This window comes from Misgurnus anguillicaudatus, chromosome 22 (assembly GCF_027580225.2).
Source record: "Misgurnus anguillicaudatus chromosome 22, ASM2758022v2, whole genome shotgun sequence".
NCBI lineage: Eukaryota > Metazoa > Chordata > Actinopteri > Cypriniformes > Cobitidae > Misgurnus > Misgurnus anguillicaudatus.
Genome location: NC_073358.2, coordinates 10,334,047 through 10,358,218, shown reverse-complemented (window position 1 = coordinate 10,358,218; position 24,172 = coordinate 10,334,047). Strand labels below are relative to the sequence as shown.

The window sequence follows — 24,172 nt, the reverse complement described above, 5'->3', positions numbered from 1 at the left end:
TTATGGTTAATTGAAAATAGCTTAAATTACTGAGAGAACATTTTATATGGAAATAAAAAATAGTTTATCAACTAGTATTTGTGAGAAATGAAAACACAGGTGATCCCGTCCTGTAAAGTACAGGAAAGTACTATGTTTTTATTCCTTCATATTCAAACTTCACAAACAGAGTGAACTTGTACAATACCTCAGAGAGTGAAAATTACAAAAAAAGGTGCTGGTAACATTTACAAAAAATCATCCTTACTTTGCAACAATCAGTTCTTCTTCCACTCATTTTTTTAGTCTTTTGCATTAAGGCTTAATACTTCTGTATAAAGTATATGCAAGTCTTCACAGTTTTTTTCGAAAAAAGTCACAATATTATGTAACATAATGAAGCTTTTACGGCTATTTTCTGTTTAATAACAAATACACATCACTGGTAAATATACGTGAAAATACAGGGCTTACTGTAAAATGGCAAGTAATGATACTGTTTGCTGATTTTCTTTTTTTTTCTAAACACATTTGTAAGAAAGGTTATTTGTAAGATACCACTGAAATAACTGAAGCAGAAGGAACGGAAAGAACAAAACAATAATACGCATAAAAACAAGGGAGATCGCCTCGAAACTTTGGCACATCCCTTTAAATATTTTCACAAAATATATAAGGTTTATTTTTTCTTTCAAATCATATGCATGGAAGTATAGCAAAACTGGCATAAAGTGAAATCATGCTGTGTAGTAAGGTGCTAAATTAGAGATATTACAAAGCCCGTCTGTTTCAGACAGGTAAGAATAAGGTGCATTTGTAAGACTGAAAAGCATGTAGGCCTTTTTTAGATAAACGAAATGAAAATAAGTTACAAATGCAAACCTAAATAAACCAATAATAATAACAACATGACCAATAGTCTTGAGGCGACCTCATGAACTCATGCATTCCCCATTGATTCAGAGCAACGTGTGACTGTCTTTTCCACACACATCTTAAATACTCTATAGCATGTTATATTATATTTGCATGTTAAATATGGAATATTTCACTGCAAGACATGATGATGATGATGATGATGATGTACTTTGATGATCTGATCAAAAACCAAACAGAACGAAGCATAGATATTCATCCGGAGGTTTTCTAAGCTGCACTAGTTTACGAATCAACAGATAAGAAGAGCTCTATCTCTAGATGCATACCGCAACAAGCTTGCTCGAATAACCTTACGTCACGAAAGCAATTCGGTTTTAGTGCAAACACAACTGGCTGGCGTCGGCTTCTTAATAATAACAAGCTCACCGAGAAGATAACATGAAGGCACATACTTATGCTTCCTCTAACACGCCACACATCGAGACGGACCGCGACACCTTTCAACAACACCACAAAGCAGTTTTTAACAGGAAAGCCACTATTTCCAAAAAACCATCACTATTCAGGATTGCTATAGAAGTTCACAATTTGCCATAAAGGAAACTCGCTTGCACAAAGTTTCTTCATTTATGGAAAAATGATGACTTTGCATGTGGAAGTCTCGATGGTTAACTGATGTCACAGCGGGAAAGTGCCGTGTCTTTTGAGACGAAACTTCCCTCTTTATGAATAAAGAAGACCTGTTAGCACTGACATCTACGAATGACAAAATCGAAGCAATAAGTATATATGTTTGCATTCGTTTTAGCAAGTTGGCCTGCATGATTATCTTGCTGTAAATATTTCTTTAGTGTTGAAACACCACAACAAAACTCATACGTATTTTTCTGGGACTGTCCGCCCCCTCATACATTATGACAAAATCAAAACAATCACATCAGGAAGTATTCAATTCTACCTAAAACTTGTATTTTTTATGAACAGTACATTATATATATATCCATACATATCTTCCATATTGTGCCTGTATATAAAACAAAAACACTCTTTTCTTTTTAAACAGCATCACTTAAGAGCACAGAATCGTTTTGTTGTTTTAAGTGTAACGTGATCTATTGCTATTTCTTAAAGAAGACCAAGAATCATTTTAGTGCAAAAGTCTTTTCGGGGTTGATAAGTGGTATTTGGGTCGGAGTCAATGAGGATCACTACAGGAATTCTGCTTGACAGAAAGATTGATATTTAGTGGTTTCTTTCATTTCTTGTTTTAGTTGAGTGGTTTCCCTTTTTATATTTAACCATGCAATTAATTTATCGGGGAATGTTTTAAAAGACCTTTCTGGTGGTGATTGAATTTTTTTTATTTTACTTTTAGAAACGGTCGAGTGTGTGTTGATTTCTGGGTTTCCTGTCCCGTGGTCATGTTTTACAAATGATGAAAACTTTTGAGAAATCACTTTAGTCCAGTGTTTGACATACACACAAAAAATAAAATGAAAATAAAATGGCCTTTACACACACTAAACGCTAAACAAATCCTTATTCCTTTAAACAACAGCAGGTATGTTTTTTACAGTAATAAAGCTCTGCATGTTAAATTCACCCACTGTATCGATTCAAATCCTCTCTTTGCTTTCACAATATCTTATAATAATGCCTGACCATTTGGTGGAACGGTATATTTAAGCACTTTCATGTTATTGCCTCCTTTGGATGCATTTAATTTCAGGCCGGTTTCAATACTGTATGATCTTAATACCTTTACTACGACAGCTCCACATTTGCTCAGTTTTGAATGCTTTATAAAACTTTTATGAAAATGAAGTATGACTTAATGCAAGAAAACAAGAAGAAACTGAAGACACATGGTATGGCTTTAAATCTGTGGTTTTAAAATGTACTTAGCTTTTCTCTAAACCCTGCTCACCTTAAAAAATAAACACCAAGAAGCTGATGTCCAAAAATAGGGATTGTATACTATACTATTTATATTGATGTATGTATTGACGTAACCCAACAGTTATAATGATGTCCATGCTGCATTATTATATTACAATGTTTATTTGCCAAACAGTTAAATATCATTCTACTATGATATTGACTTTCCATTCATATATTCACATGACATTTGAATGATCTTTATACGATTGTACTGTATGTTACAAACAAGGTCCAGATTTGGTCCTTAAGGGTGAAATAATGGCACAAATATGTAACTAAATTTCTACGCTATGTTGAATGACTGAATTATCAATATTACAATGTATGTATTATTTAATTCCATGTTGAAAAAAATCAAAAGAAGAAATCGGTTTGTTAAAGTTGTTTTATGAAGGATGATTTTGTGGTAAATGAAACTGAATGAGAAGGAGCTTGCAATTGAACGGTATCAAAAACAGAAAGCAAAACAAAACAAACATTGACAGTTCAGTGCAAAACCCAAGAGATAAACGGCTTGGTCCATCTTGACAAATCCAAAGAAAATCTTAGAATCCATTGTGTTGTAAGCAGAGCGTCTGGAATACTAAAGAAAGAAAAGTTTAAGCAAAATGAAACAAAAACAACCTGCAACCAATTCACTTTGAAGAATGAAAGAAAGAACGGCTGATTGGGTAAAACTGTATTAAGTCGCTATAAAATTGGTTTTTAGTTTTATCACAAGCACAGAAATTTGTGCATGAATAGAATATTAAATATTAAAACGATCACATTTTAGCCAAAAATTCGGATGGTTAACTCAATATGTCTATTTGACATAACATTGATGTTTTAATGATTCTTTGGTGTCAATAAAACTAGACCTACAGTATAGTACAGTAGGTGTTTTACAATTTGAATACATTTTAAGGAATAAATAAGCTTGATCAACAAATTTGTTAATTTTTAACTTTGGACTTATTTAACTTTAATTAAATTTTGCTTGGGAAAATTAGCACATTTGGTACAATAATAAGGGCGTGAATAAAGATAAAAAACAAGTAAACCAATGCCAAATATTACTTGATGCAAAGTATCTTAATCACTTTATTTAAAAAAATAAAATATTTTGTTTAACTGAGGACATACAGACTTTCGTCAGCCAAAATTATATTTATAAATGATTCTAAACTCTTTAAGCGGGGCTTTTATGGCATGTTTTCTGTTATGTATGCTAGGCATTACTTAATAATGACATTAAAAGTGGGCCAAAAACCTCACCGGATTTGTTAAGTCAATCAGACTTTTATGATGATTTCTTGATTCTCCATTAACCAGAACTGAAAAGAAAGATTATTGAATCCAAAGACTTTAACCGATTTAGCCATGCTATTCCTGTGTGTTACAAACATCAATTCAGCTTTATATAGAGAAACGTAAGCAGAGTGAATAAAGAAAAATGCTGAAATGAAACTGTTATCTTTTGGAAAGAACACAGATCGATAAGAATAAATAGTTTTTCCTTTGCCGAACAGAATTCATGTTTTGTTTAATGGTAACTAGGTATGTAAAGTACAAAAGATGCCAATTTTTTTTTTTAAAAGACAGCAGTACTGTATATCATCTATCTTTATCTATTGGTTTGTTACACTAATCTACTACTGTATATGCACGAGTATATCACACTGTTCGCAAAACGAAATTATGTAAATGTACCTAACTTTAGTGTCACATCTGCATGTGTCTTATAAATTATGTACGATTTTTAAACGTTTACAGATAAATAAGCGAAGATGAAATAAAATTGCGCCCCCCCTTCCCCCCCAAAAAACGTGACACATTCTATCATATATTGTCAGAATGAGCTGTTAATGATGGCGTGTTAAGTTTGGATTTTGACAAAGTCTCAGCTTTCAAACCCTCCTCCTCCTCTCACATCACACCCTACTTTTTAGTACAAAAAACCCTGAATATCTAAGTAGGTAAATGCATTTGCCTAAAATCGCATTATTTATTGTATAATCGCAGTGTTTCACCCACGGGAAATGTCAGTGATGTACCTCAAAAAAGTTATGCAATGTCTATATAGTTGGCAAAAAAAACCCTCAACATTACTTTATTGTTTTGTGTTATATTTTTGAGTTTGCCGTCTTAATGGTATGATGTTTAAATAAACCTTTTATTCAGTCAAATTGTTGTTCTGTGTTAAAGATGTTTATAAAGATGTCTGTCTGCAATCAGAGACAATGTTTTCAATAACAAAAGTTTATGACAGCCGGCATCTTTACAAACACAATAGCATCATTAGAAAGCTGAGACTTTAGTGTAAAAAATGTGTTTTCTGCGTCAGACTGACACAAAGCAGGTCACATACACAAAAATGATTTATATACAGACTGCAGCATTTAACTTCGCGAACTATAACATTACGTATGTACAATGAAGTTTATAACTATGGGGGTCGCTTTAAATTTTTAAAGCAAACGTGATGAAAACGTGAGAACGAGCTACAGTGTGTGTACGCAGATTTACAATGTTGCTACAAAACATTTCTATAATAGACATAAACGTCTCCAGGACTGATACTGTTATTGAATACCAGGAAAGTTCTCTCTAAATCTCAATGAAAACAAACATGTCATGTCATATTATCCTGTGAAATCCTTTCCATGCTTTAGCAAACCACCCAATACTTTGCCTAATCTTCTACAAACGCATCCTGTTGATACACATTGTGCAGTGTTTTAAAAGCACATAACATTCATCTATGCACTCGCTGAGTACAACCAACGTAAACCTTTGTAAATGTGAACAGTTAAAGGAGAAACCATAAACCCATTACAGCCTCAAAGCACCAAAAACTGCAGGGTTGAGCACCATTTACAATTCAATTGAAAATGATTTTGCAGTACATTTAAAATGAGATGGAAAATCTATTAGAATTTTTAAAAAGCAGATTTAAAGGGAAGGTTCACTCCAAAATAAACATGCTGTCATTATTTACTCACCCTCAAGTTGTTACAAACCTATAGAAATGTCTTTGTTCTGCTAAACACCAAGGAAGATATTCTGAGCAATGTTTGTGAACAAGTTTGGTAGCATTTTCCTCTTACTATAGTAGTCAATGGTGCCCCACAACTGCTTGCTTACAAATCCCAATACAAATACATTCCTTAAAATATCTTCGCGTTCAGCAGAACAAAGACACTTATACAAGTTTGTAACAACATATTTGGGAGTAACTAATAACAAAATGTTTCATTTTTGGTTGAACCATCCCTTTAAAATAGAAGTAAAATAAAAAATGTGTTTTAATTAATTTCACTAAAATGTACCCATAAATAGGCTATCATATACAGTACACAACAACATTAGACTTTTTCCAGAAACAAAAAATATTTATATGATTTTTTATGTGGCCTTTATCAATATTTTGCTGCTATTTAGAGAAACAACTTTATCAGAGCATTAAAAAATATGACAGAGTAAAAAAATTCTGTAGAAATTACACTGTTACTTGCAGCTGGTCGCCGGCAACTCACTGTAGACCCAAATCTATTTTATATACTGGCAAGAGTTTGTTTGTTATTTTAGTTTTACTCTGTAAAGACAAAGACTTGTAAATGTTTAATGTTCATTTAACTTTGAACAAAATGTTGCCAGTAAATAACATCAATTCAAATCCACAGCAAGCCACCGGCAACCAGCTGCAAGCAACACCGCACCTTCTGTAATTTTGCTGCTATTTAGAGAAACAACTTTATCAGAGGTTTAAAAAATATGACATAAAGAATCAAACTTCTCCTCTGTTGTTTAAACCTGCACTGTAAAAAAAATTCTGTAGAAATTACAGTGCCACCTGCAGCTGGCCGCCGGCAACCCACCGCAGATCCAAATCTATGTTTTTTACTGGCAAGAGTTTGTTTGTTATTTTAGTTTTACTCTGTAAAGACACAGACTTGTAAATGTTTAATGTTCATTTAACTTTGAACAAAATGTTGCCAGTAAATAACATCAATTTAAATCTACGGTAAGCCACCGGCAACCAGCTGCAAGCAACACCGCAATCTCCACAGATCCTTCCACAGTGTGCTCCGTCACTTTGCAAATTATTTTATTTTTTTGTCACTTTATTGGGGCGATTCAACTTTAAGGACCAAAATATAAAAATCTTTAGCTCAACCCTGAGTACAGCACTTTGACATTGTGAATGAGATTATGCGGGTGTAAACTGACGTGTAGTTTCTCAAAGGTAAACGATTTTGATCAAGCAGTGTAAACGTTGCACCACATTATTGTCAGCCAAATGTTACCCATATTGAAAATGTATTAATTTATATCTACATCATACACTCTAAAAAATGATGGGTTGTTTTAACCCATTGTTGGGTAAAAACAACCCAACAGTTGGGTTTGTCCATATATGACCCAACCATGGGTTGAAACGACCCAACATTTCTTTGTAGTCAGGCTAAATGAACCAAATATTTAGTATGATAAAATAGGGCTGTCACAATTATGAAATTTGTCTGACGTTTAATTGTATAATAAATTGTGACGATTAAGATGATCAATTGCCTATTTATTGCTATTGACATTTAATTCTCATAAATTTTTTTGTTTATGAAATAATTTTCACAGATTGTTGTTGTTATTTAAATTAAATCTTTTGCAAGGTTTATCTGCCAGTAAATATATAAAAAAAATTAAGAGTAATCTGATACTGTCTCGTTTATACAGGCGCTGCAGCTCCCCCTTGTGTTTTTTAGAGAGATGTGCAATCATTGCGGTGATCTGAAATCATCGCGATGAGGTCAAACAATTGCGATGAGACGATTATTTCATCATTGTGACAGCCCTATAAGTACTAGTGTGTGCACAAAACATACTGTTGCTGGGTAGACGGACAACATATTATATTAACATGTGAGAGGTATAGAGAGCACAAAGCATGCGGCTCACAGATGAAAATACGACGGTCCAATACAAAAAGCCTATCATCTGCCCTCCTACAGGCCTTTAAATACAACACGCAGAGTTCACCAAATGACCTGTTCACCGTCTTTACTGCACGCGGACTGCATCAGTTCCCCCCAAAATCCCAAACTCACAGGTATCAGTGGTCAATAACAAACCATCATCGAACCGTCAGCACGATTATTCAAAGTAGCCGTGTGTGTGTGATTTGTGTGAAACTGCATGTATTTGAATTTTCATAAATATATGATTCCTCTGAAGATATTCTGTTACTATGTTCGCTTGCTTCTCCTGTAAAATCTGTATTGTACTTTGTCCAGTAAATATATGTATAACTTTCTATTGTTTCTGAAATACATCAAACACGCATTGTAGTCATAAATAGATTAAATGCATCGTCTTTGGATTTAAGCATATGATACAAGCAGAAGAATATCATACTGTATAATCGATAGTGAAATCCATTCAGAGCTTTAATGTAGAAAGAGTTAGAAAGACAACACAGGCATGCTAACATATGTAACCTCTGGGAATAAAAGCTTGGCGTTTACAGTCATTTGGTATTGAACGTATGATATGGTTGACTGCAATTATTCAAAGCGTATTTTTCTTTTCTCTTAAACGCTATAGAAAACCAGGTGCTCCGGTTTGACTTGAACATTTTTTCGAAGCAACAATGAAAAATTGGACCTCTGTTCACAAGCACCATCACAATATGAAGTACTGTGATCACGATATAACGTAGCATTACAGGTAAGAACCCCAAAAGAACCGCAAGAAATAGCACAGGAAGAACAAATCGTTTTGGACAAAACCGCGTCCAAGAAACTGCACAGTGAAGATGCAGACATTTCCAGCAGGGCTTTGAAAATATACGACGCATTTGATATTCTAAAGGCAGTTTAAAAATACGAAATTAAAATATATGCACACATTTTTAGTAATTCCAACTGGGGCACTTTGAAAACAATATAACACTGTATATTGTAGTATAAAACATGCTTTATTTTGGTGATTTCAGGGGTTAGAAGAGAACAAAACACCCTTACTTAGGAATGGTCCTTTTTATTTCAAATGCTTTTTTGATTTTGTAACTATTATTGCTGGTAGTTGTCAAACTTGCCTCATAGAGGGATGCGTTGTGTTGACAGTTCGTATGTTTATGCGATTCGTTTTAGGCAGTGAATTGTTTAAAGTTTTTTTTGTTTGTTTGTTTGTTTGTTTCGTGACAAGTATTACAGAATAAAAATAACAGTATTATTGTGAGCTTAATTCAGCTTGGATCTGTAAAAAGAGGCACTTGACTTTTTTTGTCTTCTACAAAGGAGAGGCATCGTAAAACTCAGCGTGTACAGTGTTAGGTGGTGTGTTTTGGTTACAGTACTGTCTTTTATAGATGCTGATGAGAATCTTCTGCCTTTTTCGAATAGTTTTCGTAGAGAGGATCGAGATGTTAGTCGGAATTAAAAAAGCATTGCCAGATGAAAGATTTAAATGCAGCAACGTTCGGTAAATCGGATTATTACGGGAATGGAGAAAATGAAGTATTTATTAAAATCCAGCGGGGTTTACTCAAACCAGTATTATATAGATATATATATTTATATAGATATATATTTTGTTACGAAAAGGTTTTGACTCTGAGCTTACAATAAAACGAATCATTCGACTGCTCCGACGTAAATATATCAGCGAGTTTTTCCAAATCTTTCGATACCCAAAAGCTATCATCTAGAAATAGATATTATTATAAACTAAGAATTAAAAAAGTACCTTTGTTTAAAAGCAAGGAAAACAGTAGGGGGTAGTCCTACAACATAAACTTACAGCAAGTTTACTGTAATATCAAAGAAGATGCTGTAACTATACTGTACACTGTAGAAAATTAATATGTCTTCTAAAATTACCATTTTAAGCAACAACAGAAAATAAGTGCTAAGTCTACACTTTTAAAATTTATACTGTAAGTAATGTAAAAATCGATCTGAAGTGTTCACCGTAACGTTGAGAACGTCATCCAGTCTAGATCCGATGAATAGTGAGCAGACGTGACATATATACGCTTTTAAATGGTCGTGCAGATTTTACACTTTCACAAACTACACAAGTCTCGGTGAACGTAAATGATTTTTTGTTATCGTCGTTTTCCTTTATACAGTACGTATGAACAAACACGGAATCACTATAAATGTCGGACTTATCGTACGGTAGCACTTTTACACGAGCGAAATGAGACAGCTTTAATATACGAGAACGGTTATGAAGCTATACCAACGAGTGCAGAGACGTTTGCGATGCAGCTTTCACGACACAACTTTTCAAATACTGTATTGCAAGGTCGGTATTCACCTATTTTCTCTGCCCTTCTCTAAAATATATCTTTTGTTTAAAATAAAACGAAGCGATCGCGACAGCACCTTTACAAGCAATAGTGCATTTGGCTGTTTTTTTTTGTTGTTTAAATGTCATTAAGGCTATCAAGTAAGGACACAGCCATGATGGCTTTTCTTTTTTACAATACACCTCTAGCAAGTGATATTGGAAGTGATACTGATTCATTCGTCCTTTCTTTAAGTGCTTCTTAGAAACTTTTATGTGTGTGATTTTGTCGAGTGACCCTGCTTATAAAGATACAGCTACAATGTTACATATGTGAGAATCCAGAAGAGTTACTTTTGGACGGTAAATGATTTTATCATGATGATTACCAGCTGCTATTCGCTTTATTTTAGTTTCTGACATATTATTCACACTTTGATCTGCTCAAATCACAGGTTGCACAGATAACGCCAACTAATCGACTGACAAACTATAAAGAGGTGAGATACGACAACAGGCTCCACCGTCAAACATCTCCTTCACTGTCAAAGAAAACAGGTGAAAAACAACCAACACGTTTCTACACAACCGATACAAAGAGAGCGCCTGCCATATATAACCAGTCTGAGATCGATTTACAATTAGAACGACAGATAAACAAATTCATATCTGAGTCTAAGGCAACACCTCAGACCGATACAGCACAGCCTGTAGCCAAGCTTTGCAGCATAATTGAGTAAAAAAGTGAAAAGTTTGGTCTCAAAGCACTGAAGAACGATGCAGAAGTTTGTTTCACTAAACTCTCATAAAGCAAGGGCCTTAACAAATGTCACGTTATTCTCGTGTTATTTAGGGAAAACAGAAATGATTGTTAATTACCAAATGCACTCTTAAGTATGTCAAATGTTGTTAATGTTGCCGTACCTGTACTGCATATTGCAAAGGAAGCCCTACAGTCCAGGCATCACAGATTGTACAACACACACGCGCACACACAAACATATTGCGCACACGCACACACACACACGCACGCTTATACAAACAAACACAAGTAAATGCATTTGATCCCTAGACAGCACAAAAAGCTTTGCACAACGACCCTCTCATAAAAACGTACTTGTTCTAAAAGACATGTATCATATATTTAGGCACACACTACTATTGTTTTTTCTTTTTTATATATTTTTTTGGATTTTTGAAGTTTTTTTAAATTAGGTTTGGTATGAATGAGAAAACCAAGCATTTGCTGTAATGAATGAATTGTGTTGGTGTTGGGATGGGAGTGGTGTAAGGAACGCATTGTAAGCATCTGGGACAAGCTCACAATGGTTTGAATATAAATAAAGAAAATAAATGCTTGCATAAACGGCACAAAGTAAATACAATAGCAAGTGATGATAACAAAGCCAAGACAAGTTTAATCAACTCATCATTCAAAAAAATATTAAAATAAAAACAGAAGTGAAAGGAACAAAGCTACTAAAACACAAGTGAACTATAGAACCAAATATTTTTGATAAAAAAAAATGATTATCTCTAGAAACTATAACATCTCTGGAAACAGTAGTGCACTTATTGGTTTAAACAGTGCAACATATATGCAAGAAAACAATGCAGTCCTCTTATCAAGCTTTTAAGAAAGATATTTCCTTTATAAACAACGAAACAAAAAAAATGAAAATCATAGAATTTCATTTCTTAAGTAAAACAAATCAACGTTTAAGCACAGGATCTTGAAATAAATGTGCAAAGTAGCACTGTTATTTTTTTTACTTATTTAAAAAAACCTACAACTTATTCGACCAGAATCCGAACAGGAAGAAGGTCGAATAAATTGCGAACATTTGAAGTACACTACAAAGGTGTATCTACTCAAATAAGTGAGCAAAAATTGCCAGATTGCAGTTGCGCGGCAGACGAGTCTCTAATATCCGTGAAACACGTGTACGACAAAGCCAAATATAAACACAGAGCTTTTGTGTGACGTAACACCAAAATTACAACCCTTCTTTTCTCACTTCCGAAAAACACACACAATGTCTAGATATATCGATAAAACTGGGAATGTTTCTGGAGAGTTTTTTTTTCTTCTTCTGTGAATCTGTGGTATATTAAAAAAGAATGACCGTGTTTATTTTATTGTGGTTCAGTGGATGTTTTCTGTTGCCTTGTGTCCCTTCAGTATATCCCTCAGTTACTCTAGCTAGCTTCATCTATAGATCCCACAGGGCGATAAACCGCACCGGCCATTCGGGCCTCTACGAGGGACTTTTTTAGGATCAGGAGTAGTGCATTTCAACCGCCCCTCTGAGCCCAAACGGCCGAGTTTCGGTATCGCCACTAACCGGACATACGGTTTCTGCTCATTCTTGCTTTATTTGATCTTATCCAGCCCGTGACTCCAGATAGCTTAACATTTCAACAATCGAAGAAATGTGCACATCACGCTGTGATTCGACAGCTGATAACAGTCTCAAAGTGAGCGCGTGACAAGCAGCAGATAACTTGGATTCTGGGCTGTTTGCATACTAACATCTGCCGTTTTCTTGCGTCTTCGAACAGAAGCGTGGAGTAAATGAACAGAACAAACCAATCGTCCTGAATGAAACCGGGACTTTATGTCACATTTCGTTGTTTTGAAGCGGAAGAGTTCAGCTAACAGTCTTTGTAGTGGCAGTGTATGCGAAACGAATTTTCGGAAATTCTCGAATACTGTCGTTTATAAACGCTTATATATTTTTGTAAACTTGACCTGAACCATCAAAAAATTGTGGCGGGAAAAGAAAATACCATAATAATCGTTCATTAATCCACAAACAATTCTCATTTTAGTACAGTTATTAAAACTGGCTTGACAACAACACCAACAACATCGAAATCCCTCAATGCCATAATAATAAATAAAAACCCAGTGTCAAATTTAACGACTCTCCTAATCTTAGCACACATAAAAGGCAAACACGTGACCATCGTTACTTTCGAATGAATCTAGAGCCAAATGACTTTTTTTTCGTTTGTTTTTAAATCTATACCACAGTAAGCTTGGACGTTTATAGTGTCCAATACGGTCTACATGGGAAAAGATCTAAAATTTAAAAAAATCCACTGCAATGTTTCTTTTCGGGCACACGCACGCTCACATGCACAAATACACATACGTACAAAATACCTCTATACCATATATAAGTGTGTATAAGTCATTTGTGCGTGTGAGTGCATGCAGGACTGTGTGTATTTGTGTGCGTGTGTATCTTCTTGTTGTTGTTTTTCTCGCGTTTGTGTGTGTGTGTGTTCTTTCGCAGGCCTTTCGGTAGTGTTCAACACATAAATCAGTATTTTAAGGAAAGCATACATTTAGAGGCCAGTAGTATGGATCCAGCCAGTGGATCATTATCCAACTACACAGCCTTAAGGCAACCATCATTTTTATTCTTTAAGAATAGCAAGGACAAAAAAAAGAAAGAAATTAAACGCTTCTTTTTCTAGAAAACTTAATGTGCCAGTGTCTATACTCATTACTCTTCATGCCCAATATAAGAAAAAAAAACTAGTGCCATTTTCGTTATCCTTTCATTCTTTCTCGTGTTTACGTAAGTTTTTTGTTTGTTTGTACTTATCCGTCGGAGACATGCTTGCGCATGTGGTCATTGAAGTGCTCGATTTGGTCAAACTTGACTGGGCACACGGAGCACATGTAGGTGGTCCCCTCCTGGCAGCTGGCTTCCGCGGCGACGCCCACTCCGGTGCTTCCGACTCCGGCCCCCGCTCCACCCGCTCCCACCGGCATGGCTAGAGCCACCACTCCCGCTCCGGGCTCGGGAACAGCCATGGGAACCGGGATGGAGGCGGGGCCTCCGGCGCTCCCCGCGGAGTTGACTGCGGGGACGCCGCTTCCGGTGCTGTGCAGGGCCATGTGACGCTCCAGCAGGGTCTTGTGGGAGAACTTCTTCTTGCAGATGTAGCACTCGTAGGACTTCTCTCCGCGGTGCAGGCGCATGTGGACGTTAAGCGAGCTCTTCTGGGTGAAGCGCTTGTTGCAGATGCTACACTGGTACGCTCGGACGCCTGTGTGCGTGACCATGTGTTTGATGAGATAATCCTTCAGCGAGAACGAGCGCCAGCAGATGCTGCACTGGTGCGGCTTTTCTCCTGAAAGCGTAGGAGAACAAACTCATTAGTAAAGAACCGGGTGCTGAAACCTCCTGTGTCAACCATTACCTTAATAATAATTCTACTAATAATAATCCAATAGTAATAATAACGGTCCCAAGCAGTAAAGCTGTTGTAATTCTGCTGGCTTTTCGTCTTCTTGATGTAATTTTTAAATCAGCTATAACTTTTTCATATTTTGGTTATCGAATTTTCTATGCTGGTTATTTTTAAGTTAAGGTGTTTATTCACAGACAGTGCTCATTTTTCATACACATTCCTCTTTTACAGAGAACGCATTTGCTACTTTGGACCCGTGATGTGTTTTCTACTTTTGATTTCATTTTTTAATCATATATTTTAAAATCATCTCATAAAGACCTCAACCTTTTGGCACAAAACTTTGGCATGCGCGCTCTATTGATATCGCACATAACTGAAAAAGAACAGTTTTTGGAAACAGATAAACTTTTTATCTATCTTCCATTTAAAGGAAAAATAAAAAGGTGAATTTTATGACAGAGAAGTGTAAAGTTCAACTTTGCACAGCTTTGCATGCACAATAGGTTACTTTTTGTTAAATGTATTAATCCTATTTGGTAAAATTAATTAGTGCTGTGGTTACCTAGCAACAGTAATGCTAAAATATAATAAATATTAAAAGCCCAGCATCGCCAACCTGTCTAGTTAAAATAAAATCATTCACGTTGATCTTTTCTCATTTTGCACTTGTGATCTTTATGTTGCCAACTTAAATTTACAAGCAGAGTTCAAAATTAAAAACATGTTTATCATAGATCTAAGGTCTAAAGTCAAGTTGGTGCTTGTACAAATTAGGATTTTGAATAAATGAAAATATAACTGCTAAAACAAATAGTGCTATGAAAAAGTTGTAACTGATGAGTTGAGAGTTTAGAGAGTTCATGTCTATCATTATTATAAGAAAATGACATATTTTCTGGTTTGTTAGATTAGATAAGTACAGTACACTCGTGGGCTGGTGTATACTATGCATTTACAGAATATATTAAATAGACACGTTTAAAAAACATATACACTAAACACACACTGTAAAAACATTTTTGTTTGGTGCCTAAATCATTTTGTTTAATCCACTCAGAATTTCAAGTGATTTCAAATCATTAATATTTATCTTGACAAGAGATGACTTACTTCAACTTAAAAAGTTAACTAATTAACTATAATTTCAATAAAATAATAAATAAATATAAATAAATAATAAAATTAACTATATTTTATTATTTTAGTCAAGATAAATAATAATAAGTTAAAATGACAAAATCCAATTGATTAAACAAAAAGGCAAAAAATAAATATTTAACAGTGCAGGACTATGGTAAAAAACAGAGTAGTAATAATTGCAGGTAAATGCATATTGCTGCTAAAAATAATAAACTCATATCAACATGTTTTCACAATAATTGCCAGATTTTCAAACAGCTTGCACCAGCGCAAACACCTCTTTTGGGTTAAAAAAACTGCTGTCAGGATTTACTAAAGACACACTGTTTAATAGTCTTTAATTTAAAATTAATTTCATCTTTCTTGACTAGTGAGTAGTTGCTATAAATTATAAAAAAGCTAATTCAACTTTATTTTTATAATTTATAGCAACTCCTCACTAGTCAAGAACGTTGAAATCAATTGTAAATTCAAGATGATTAAACTTAAAATTAAAGGGTCGGTTTCCCAGACAGATATTACATTAGTCCTAGACTAAAATAAATGTAAAAGCTGTCCAAACTAAAAACAACTTGCACTGACATATCTTAAAATACATCCGTACCCTTTGTTTTACATTAAAATGCACAAAAGTAATGTTTTTAGTAAGGCATGTTTGTTAAAACTATGTATATTTCCAATTTAAACTAAGGTCTAGTCCTGGTTTAAGCTAATCCCTGTCCGGGAAACCACCCCTACGTGTAACAAAGAAATTTTACAGTGTACGCTCTTGGTGGATTCGTTTGTCAGTATGGAAATAATTTTTTTGCACCGTGTTCTTTAACATGTGCCTTGTCAGTAAATCACACCCAAAAATTTCCACTCCTGCGCTTTGTTTAAATCGTGCCCTTACGTTAATTCGCCTTGTTTTGTAAATCTGGCCCTTAGTGTATCAAATTAAGCAATTTTAACTTGTTTTAAAAGTTATAGCAACTTGTCACAAGTCAAAATTTGAAAATAGCAAGTTAAAATAAATTGTGCAGCCAATTAAAGAAAATTTAATGTTGCAAAAAAATCTGTTACTGTAAGCAATGACTTCATGTTATACTGTATATGAATCACTACGTCTCTTGCACTCAGTTTTTAATCAGGACTTTACCTTAATAACATAGCAATAAAATTATGTTTATAGCTGTGGCAAATAAAAGTTTTGCATTAAAAAATTGCTTCTATTTTATCTTTAATTTAAACGTACCCTTGCAAAAATTACATTTGGACATCTGCCTAAGGGAAGGTACACACAGAAAGTATTTTTTGGTTTCCACCGTGCATATTTTTAATTGCTTTCAAAACAAACACGTGCTAGAAAGTGTTTCGCTGCTTTTAAAGCATCTTGTACGTTTTGAGATGCGGTGTCAAAATAAGTGTATGGCCTGTTAGTTTCCTAAAAATGTGACTCAGAAACAGGAATGACTGAAAATCCTGATTCAACTAGGGTAGTTACTAACTAGTTTCTGACACACGAGACAAAGATGAACCTCTTAGGTGTTAATCAAATTTAAGTATGTCATGCCTCAGGAGTTTCCCACAGAACATCTAGCACCTAAAAATTGTAAAATTATAGCGAAACAGAGTGCAGATATATGTTGATCACAGCGCTCTTTTACTCTCAAGTGGACTGCTTGAACGTAGATATTTTATAAAATCAGCAATTTGACTTGGTTTCCAACGTAAGGACTAAGATTTCTGGACAGTCAGGAATCACAGGCACATTCAGGTGTCCAAAAATCATTAAAATACCAATTTCACTTCAAATTTTCACCCACTACTTGGCATAGTGTCTACAAGATTTATTGGAAAAAATTGGGACCACCTCAGTTCTTTTCATAAAACCAGAAGCTCAGAGCTCCTCTTGTGGGTTGTGTCTATAACAGCGCAATAATATAAAAATCGTTTTCATCCATCTTTTTTCGAGCCCATGACAAACACCACTCAAACTCATGACTAAAAATTGGAATTGGGAATGTATAATGTATTATCCAATCCACAGTAGACAGACAGGACAGTCAATTCACAGCACGATCAATAATTGCTACCAATTATATATCTCAAATCAAAAGCTTACCTTAATTGTTTCAGACAAGTGTTTTTAGTAGAACTTTGCAAATGGATATAATTGGGAATACTTAACTAGCTAACCATACAGAGATGACAACCAAAGGTACTCACCGGTGTGCACAAACATGTGTTTGACGTAGTTTTGTTTGGCAGTAAAGGTCTTACAACAGAGAGTACATGCGTAGGGCTTCTTCTCCCCAACTGCTCCACCACCTTGCGGTTGACCTCCACCAGGTGGCACCGTCAATCCGCCGGAAAACGGAGGCATGCTGGGAGAGGGCACTGCCACAAACTGGGGCTGCTGATTCCCGATGGACTGGGGCAGACTGAAGAGGAAAGGCTTGTTTTCGCTCGCCGTCTGGGTCGCGAAGAGCGTGGGCAAGTAACTGTTTCCTGCGCTTCCCATTACCTGGGTGTTGCTGGTCAAGGTAAGGGGCATACGCAGGTTGCTGGTGAGTGGCTCACCTGGCCGCAGATACATTTGCCCACCCGGCATGGATTGAGAGGCCGCGAGGTTGGCTTGAGGGGACTGATGGATTCCGAGTTCGCCGCTTTCTTGCGGCTGCCCGTTTCCTCCGCTGTCCTCAACAACCTCTTGAGTCTGCTCGGGAGAGGAGTCGTTGACCTCGATCTGCACGGGAGTTTCACCCTCGCCTTGCTGGCCTTTATTTTGACAGTTCTCCCGACCGAACCCAGGCATGAACGGCTGCTCGACGGAATCGGTCTCGGTGCCGATGGAGGAGCTGACGCCCGAGTCGAAGCTCTCGCCCTTGGGTTCGCTGTCGTTGCACTCCGGCTGCTCGCTGTCCTCGCGGCAGTCCTCCAGCGCGTAGCAGTTGTACTCGTCCCCTTGCTCCTGCTTGATGTAAACGTCGCCCGGATTCAGCCTGACAGGTCGAGGCTGCTTGCGGCAGTGTGTGGTCTCCGTGGTCAGGTAACGCTCCACCTGTTGAGAACGCTCGTGGATGCGCGTGATCCAGGCGGGGTCCTGCCCTCCTTCCTTCTGTTGTAGTGGAAGGGGTGAGTCGTAGCTTGTCGCGACCACCGTACCGCCATAGTGGGAGCGGTTTCCACGGGTACCGTTTTGCAGGCCCAACCCAGAGCAGTTGGAATAAAGCGAGGAATAAACGCGTTCGAGACTCTGCCCCGTCGTCTGCATGTAGCCCGATTCGGCATCGCTGCTGGGACCGGACGTGCCGGACTCGGGCGTTCCGCGCGGCGTCTCTTGCCCCGAATCGCCTGGGACCACGGGGAAGCTGCCTGACCCTCCGATGCCGACGTTCTGCGAAACTATGCGGGTGCACTCGTCGATGACGGTCTTGATCTGAAGGATGCTGGCGGCCGTGAGGATCTGCAGGGCCTCGGACTGGGAGACCCGCAGCACGCCGCTGTACATGAAGTCGATTAGCTTCTGGACAGACTGTACGGAAACCACCGAGGGGATCTCGATGTCGCTGTAGCCCAGGAGCAGCTTGTCCTGGAAGAAGGGGCTCCCCGCAGCCAGCACACAACGGTGAGCTCGCAGCATGCTACCGTGGATCCGAACAGTCACGTCACAGAAGTGCCCACGGTTCCGCTGTTCATTGAGGGTCTCGAGTACAGAATTGCTAAAGTTGTGGAGATTAATGTGGTGAATGCGTTCGGTCATCCCCTTGCACCTGATGTCACCTGTGTGGCAGACACAAACACAGATAGAAACCAAATTATATATGGGTACAAGCGGCAATTACAGGGTCAAGCCTGCAATTAACACAGAGCGAAATACTTTTTAACGCCACTAAAAAATATAAAAATTTCAAAAGATCATGCTCGCCTTTTTCTCACAACAAACTTTATAATGATTTATGTAACCAGATAGGTGCGCCAGGGTCAGTTTGAGATGAATGTAGACAGTTCACACAGGTGTGTCTTAACAGAGTAACCACAGGTGTACTTCATCACATTTAACATACACATTCAATAGTTGTTTGACAACCAAAAAATATCTCGACTTCATTTCAGTATAACTGTTTTTTGTCACTTTAAACCTAAATTCCGTTTTAAAACGTTGCCTTTGCATTTATTTCAAATAAATGTCAATAGATTTTTTTTTGCACCACTGTACAGTATATGGATCTTTTGTAATAACGTAATAATTATTTTTGTAATAATGTAAAAATGTAATAACAAAATAATATTTTACACAACAATGATGTGCTTCTATATTGTGGGTTAAATGGGTCCATGTCACTGTTTGTTAAACGGTTTGTGTTAACCTTGAGGAGAGAAGGGAGTCTCTTTTGATTTTAGAATAGTTTGTTAGTAAAGACTTTATCACATCCTGGTTTTGAAGGACCAAATACTCCCTTTTCTGACTCATCCAGTTCAGATGCCTCTACTAAAAGATAATAGAGACACATTGAAGATGCCGGAGGCAATGGTTAACTGAAGCAGAACTGAAAAACATACAGTAAATGTGCTATAGATTCTAGAAATAAGTATGTATACTTTTTTAAATACCAGATTTTGCAGAAATAACATGTTGTTTTACATGTGCCTGTAAAGACAATTATGAACTTCTTTAATATTATATTGGCCGAGATACAACTATTTAAACATCTGAAATGAGGGTGCAAAAAATCTAAATATTGAGAAAATCGCCTTTACAGTTCCTCAGCAAAACATATTACTAATGATAAATAAACATTTTTATATATTACGGTAGGAAATGTACAAAATATCTTCATGGAACATGATCTTTATTTAATATGCTTATGATTTTTGGTGAAATTTTTTTTTTTATAATTTTGTCACATACAATGTATTGTTGGCCATTGCTACAAATATACCTGTGCTATTTATGACAATATTTGCGTAATCTGCAAAACCAATGTTGCACTGTACGTGTGTTACTACATTCATCAAAAGGTACTCTGTATACAACAGAGCTCACTGTATAGTATAAAGTATACATCAGCAGTATACACCAGTGGTAAGGCTACATAACACTCAGATTGACGGCTGGTCCACCCAGTCAGAAGGGACACAAAATATTTTTGTGGGAAAGCTAAATAAATTATGCATAAATGATGATTGCTTTAATAATACAAATACGCATAGAACGTTTATCGTTTGCATGTTTCTAAACTTTGCCAATGTTAACATTCAAGTGATTCAAACAATTTGAAGATGCTAAAGCGAGCTGTTTTCTGTGTGCACAGACGCACACACATACTCAAATGGACACACACTCATAAGCGCACGCATGGAGAGGCGTGTTTCAAAAAGCTCGCAACCACAGAATCTTTTTGGGCTTGACGGGACACATACACGCAAGATCATCTCAAAATGTTCTCATTCTGTTTCTTTCTATTTCTTTTCATATGGTTGTAATTTCTTTATTTGTTCTTATTTTATTCCCCCACCCCCTTTTTTTGCTGATCCGAAAATGATTCGATCCATGACTCATGAAAAAACGCAATGTAATCCGTTTAACCACTACTACATTGTAAAATGATGTAATTTGAGAGTAGGCACTGAGGTCCATCCTATTTCACAAAGGTCCACTCAGTTTAAAATTTCTGCCCTCGCCACTGGTATACACACTGCACGGTATGCTAGTACTTCATTCTGCACACAGATTCTCAGATCCCGTCACATCTCCACTCTCATTTCAATATTTTAATTTCGTTTACACCCTAACACTTTCTTTCACTACTAAATAACTCTACATATCTAAAGCCTTAACAGCTTCCTCTGCTGTTATTGTGTTAATAAAATGAGCGGTAACACATTACAATATGATTGTATTTGTTAACATTAGTTACCTACATTAGCTAAAATGAACTGACAATGAACAATACTTCTACAGCATTTATTATTAATCTTAGTTCATGTTAATTTTAGCATTTACTAATACATTTATAAAATTTAAAAAGTTGTAACGGTTAACATTAGACAATGCACAGTGAACTAACATGAACAATTATATTGCCATAAACATGTATATATATATTTTTATTTTATTTTTATTATTTTTTATTTAGTGGTAAAATAAAGTGTTAGGATGTAAACTAAATAAAAATATTGAAATGAAAGTGGAGATGTGATGGGATCTTGGCTAAAGAATGAGATACATACATGGATACATACATATATGCATGCATACATACATACATACATACATATGTATGTATGACCCTGGACCACAAAACCACTCATACGTAGCATGGATATATTTGTAGGAATAGCCAACAATACATTGTATGGATAAACTTATCAAATTTAAATATTTATTTATTAAATCATAGGCAAAGATCATGTTCCATTAAAATATTTTAATTAATTTCCTACCAAAAATGTATTTATGTATGACCCTGGAGCACAAACCAGTCACAAGTAGCATGGGTATATTTGTAGGAATAGCCAACTATACATTGTATGGGTAAAATTATCAAATTAAAATATTTATTTATTAAATCATTAGGATATTAGGTAAAGATCATGTTCCATTAAAATATTTTAATTAATTTTCTACCATAAACTTATCAAAAATGTATTTCTTTTTTATTTAGTAGTGAAAGAAAGTCTTAGGTTGTAAACTAAATAAAAATATTGAAATGAAAGTGGAGATGTGATGGGATCTGGGCTAAAAAATGAGATACATACATAGATTCATAGATAGATAAATACATACATACATGCATACATACATACATACATTCATACATGACAATGGACCACAAAACCAGTCACAAGTAGCATGGGTATATTTATAGGAATAGCCAACTATACATTGTATGGGTAAAATTATCAAATTAAAATATTTATTTATTAAATCATTAGGATATTAGGTAAAGATCATGTTCCATTAAAATATTTTAATTAATTTCCTACCATAAACTTATCAAAAATGTATTTCTTTTTTATTTAGTAGTGAAAGAAAGTCTTAGGTTGTAAACTAAATAAAAATATTGAAATGCGAGTGGAGATGTGATGGGATCTGGGCTAAAGAATGAGATACATACATACATACATACACACATACATGCATTCATACTTACATACATACGTATGTATGACCCTGGACCACAAAACTAGTCACAAGTAGCATGGGCATATTTGTAGGAATAGCCAACTATACATTGTATGGGTAAAATGATCAAATTTAAATATTTATTTATTAAATCATAGGCAAAGATCATGTTCCATAAAAATATTTTAATTAATTTTCTACCATAAACTTATCAAAAATGTATTTATTTTTATTTAATAGTGAAAGAAAGTGTTAGGTTGTAAACTGAAAAAATATTGAAATGAAAGTGGAGATGTGATCTGGGCTAAAGAATGAGATAAATACATACATACATGCATACATTCATACATGACAATGGACCACAAAACCAGTCACAAGTAGCATGGGTATACTTGTAGGAATAGCCAACAATACATTGTATGGGTAAAACTATCAAATTTATTTATTTATTAAATCATTAGGATATTAGGTAAAGATCACGTTCCATTAAAATATTTTAATTAATTTCCTACCATAAACGTATCAAAAATGTATTTCTTTTTTATTTAGTAGTGAAAGAAAGTCTTAGGTTGTAAACTAAATAAAAATATTGAAATGCGAGTGGAGATGTGATGGGATCTGGGCTAAAGAATGAGATACATACATAGATACATATATACATACATGCATACATACACACATACATGCATTCATACTTACATAAATATGTATGTATGACCCACAAAACTAGTCACAAGTAGCATGGGTATATTTGTAGGAATAGCCAACTATACATTGTATGGGTAAAATGATCAAATTTAAATATTTATTTATTAAATCATTAGGATAGTAGGTAAAGATCATGTTCCATTAAAATATTTAAATTAATTTCCTACCATTAATTTATCAAAAATGTATTTTTTATTATTCATATGTGTTGTTAAGAACGTCATTTGGACAACTTTAAAGGTGATTTTCTCAATATTTAGATTTTTTGCACCCTCAGAATCCAAATTTTCTTTCTTTCTTTTCTTTTAAACGCCATACCAGCTTCTAAGGCTATATTCATGGCAAGAATAAAGTGTGATTCCAGATTTTCAGTTGTATCTTGGCCAAATATTGTATTATCCTAACCATACATCAGTGGAAAGCTTATTTATTCAGCTTTCAGATGATGTATTAACCTTAATTTCAAAAATATATATAAATATATATGCAAAATCCGCTAAACAAAAATGAGAAAATGATATTAACTGAATGCTCTCGGACCGTATAATACGTTTATCAAATACTTTCACTTCAAATTTGCTAAATCCAGGCATCAGGCCATTCAGATATATCACTTTGTTGGCAGAACCCATTGAGAGTCCGATAAAAATGCTAATTTACAAGAAAACATATCAGACACACTTTGAAGGTTTCGTATCTGAGCTCTTCATATACTTTAAATGTATGGGTAGATGATACTGTCCATGACATTTTTTCTGTAATTACTGTAATTGTTTATTCTCCAAGATATTCAAAACAAAGATTTGCTGATTAACATAAATTCATGCTTTGTTCAAGGTAAAACGTGTAAATAGCTTTGAGACTGTATCAAACCCCAGCTGTATGCAATACAGATAAAGTATGTGTCAAAACAAACAATATGTGAACAAT

General features: G+C 35.4%; 1 protein-coding gene across 6 annotated transcripts in view; it reads right to left on the bottom strand.

Moving 5' to 3' along the window:
* Positions 1-103: 103 nt before the first annotated feature.
* zbtb20 (zinc finger and BTB domain containing 20) overlaps positions 104-24,172 on the bottom strand; it is a 71,279-nt gene continuing 47,210 nt past the window's right edge. For all 6 annotated transcript variants that reach the window (XM_055200855.2, XM_055200853.2, XM_073861080.1 and 3 more), the window contains 2 exons: positions 17,632-19,188; positions 104-14,220 (listed from right to left, as the gene is read on the bottom strand). In XM_055200855.2, the coding sequence (XP_055056830.1) occupies positions 13,685-14,220; positions 17,632-19,168 (2,073 nt within the window). In that variant the 5' untranslated portion in view covers positions 19,169-19,188 and the 3' untranslated portion in view covers positions 104-13,684. The remainder of the gene's footprint in view (positions 14,221-17,631; positions 19,189-24,172) is intronic.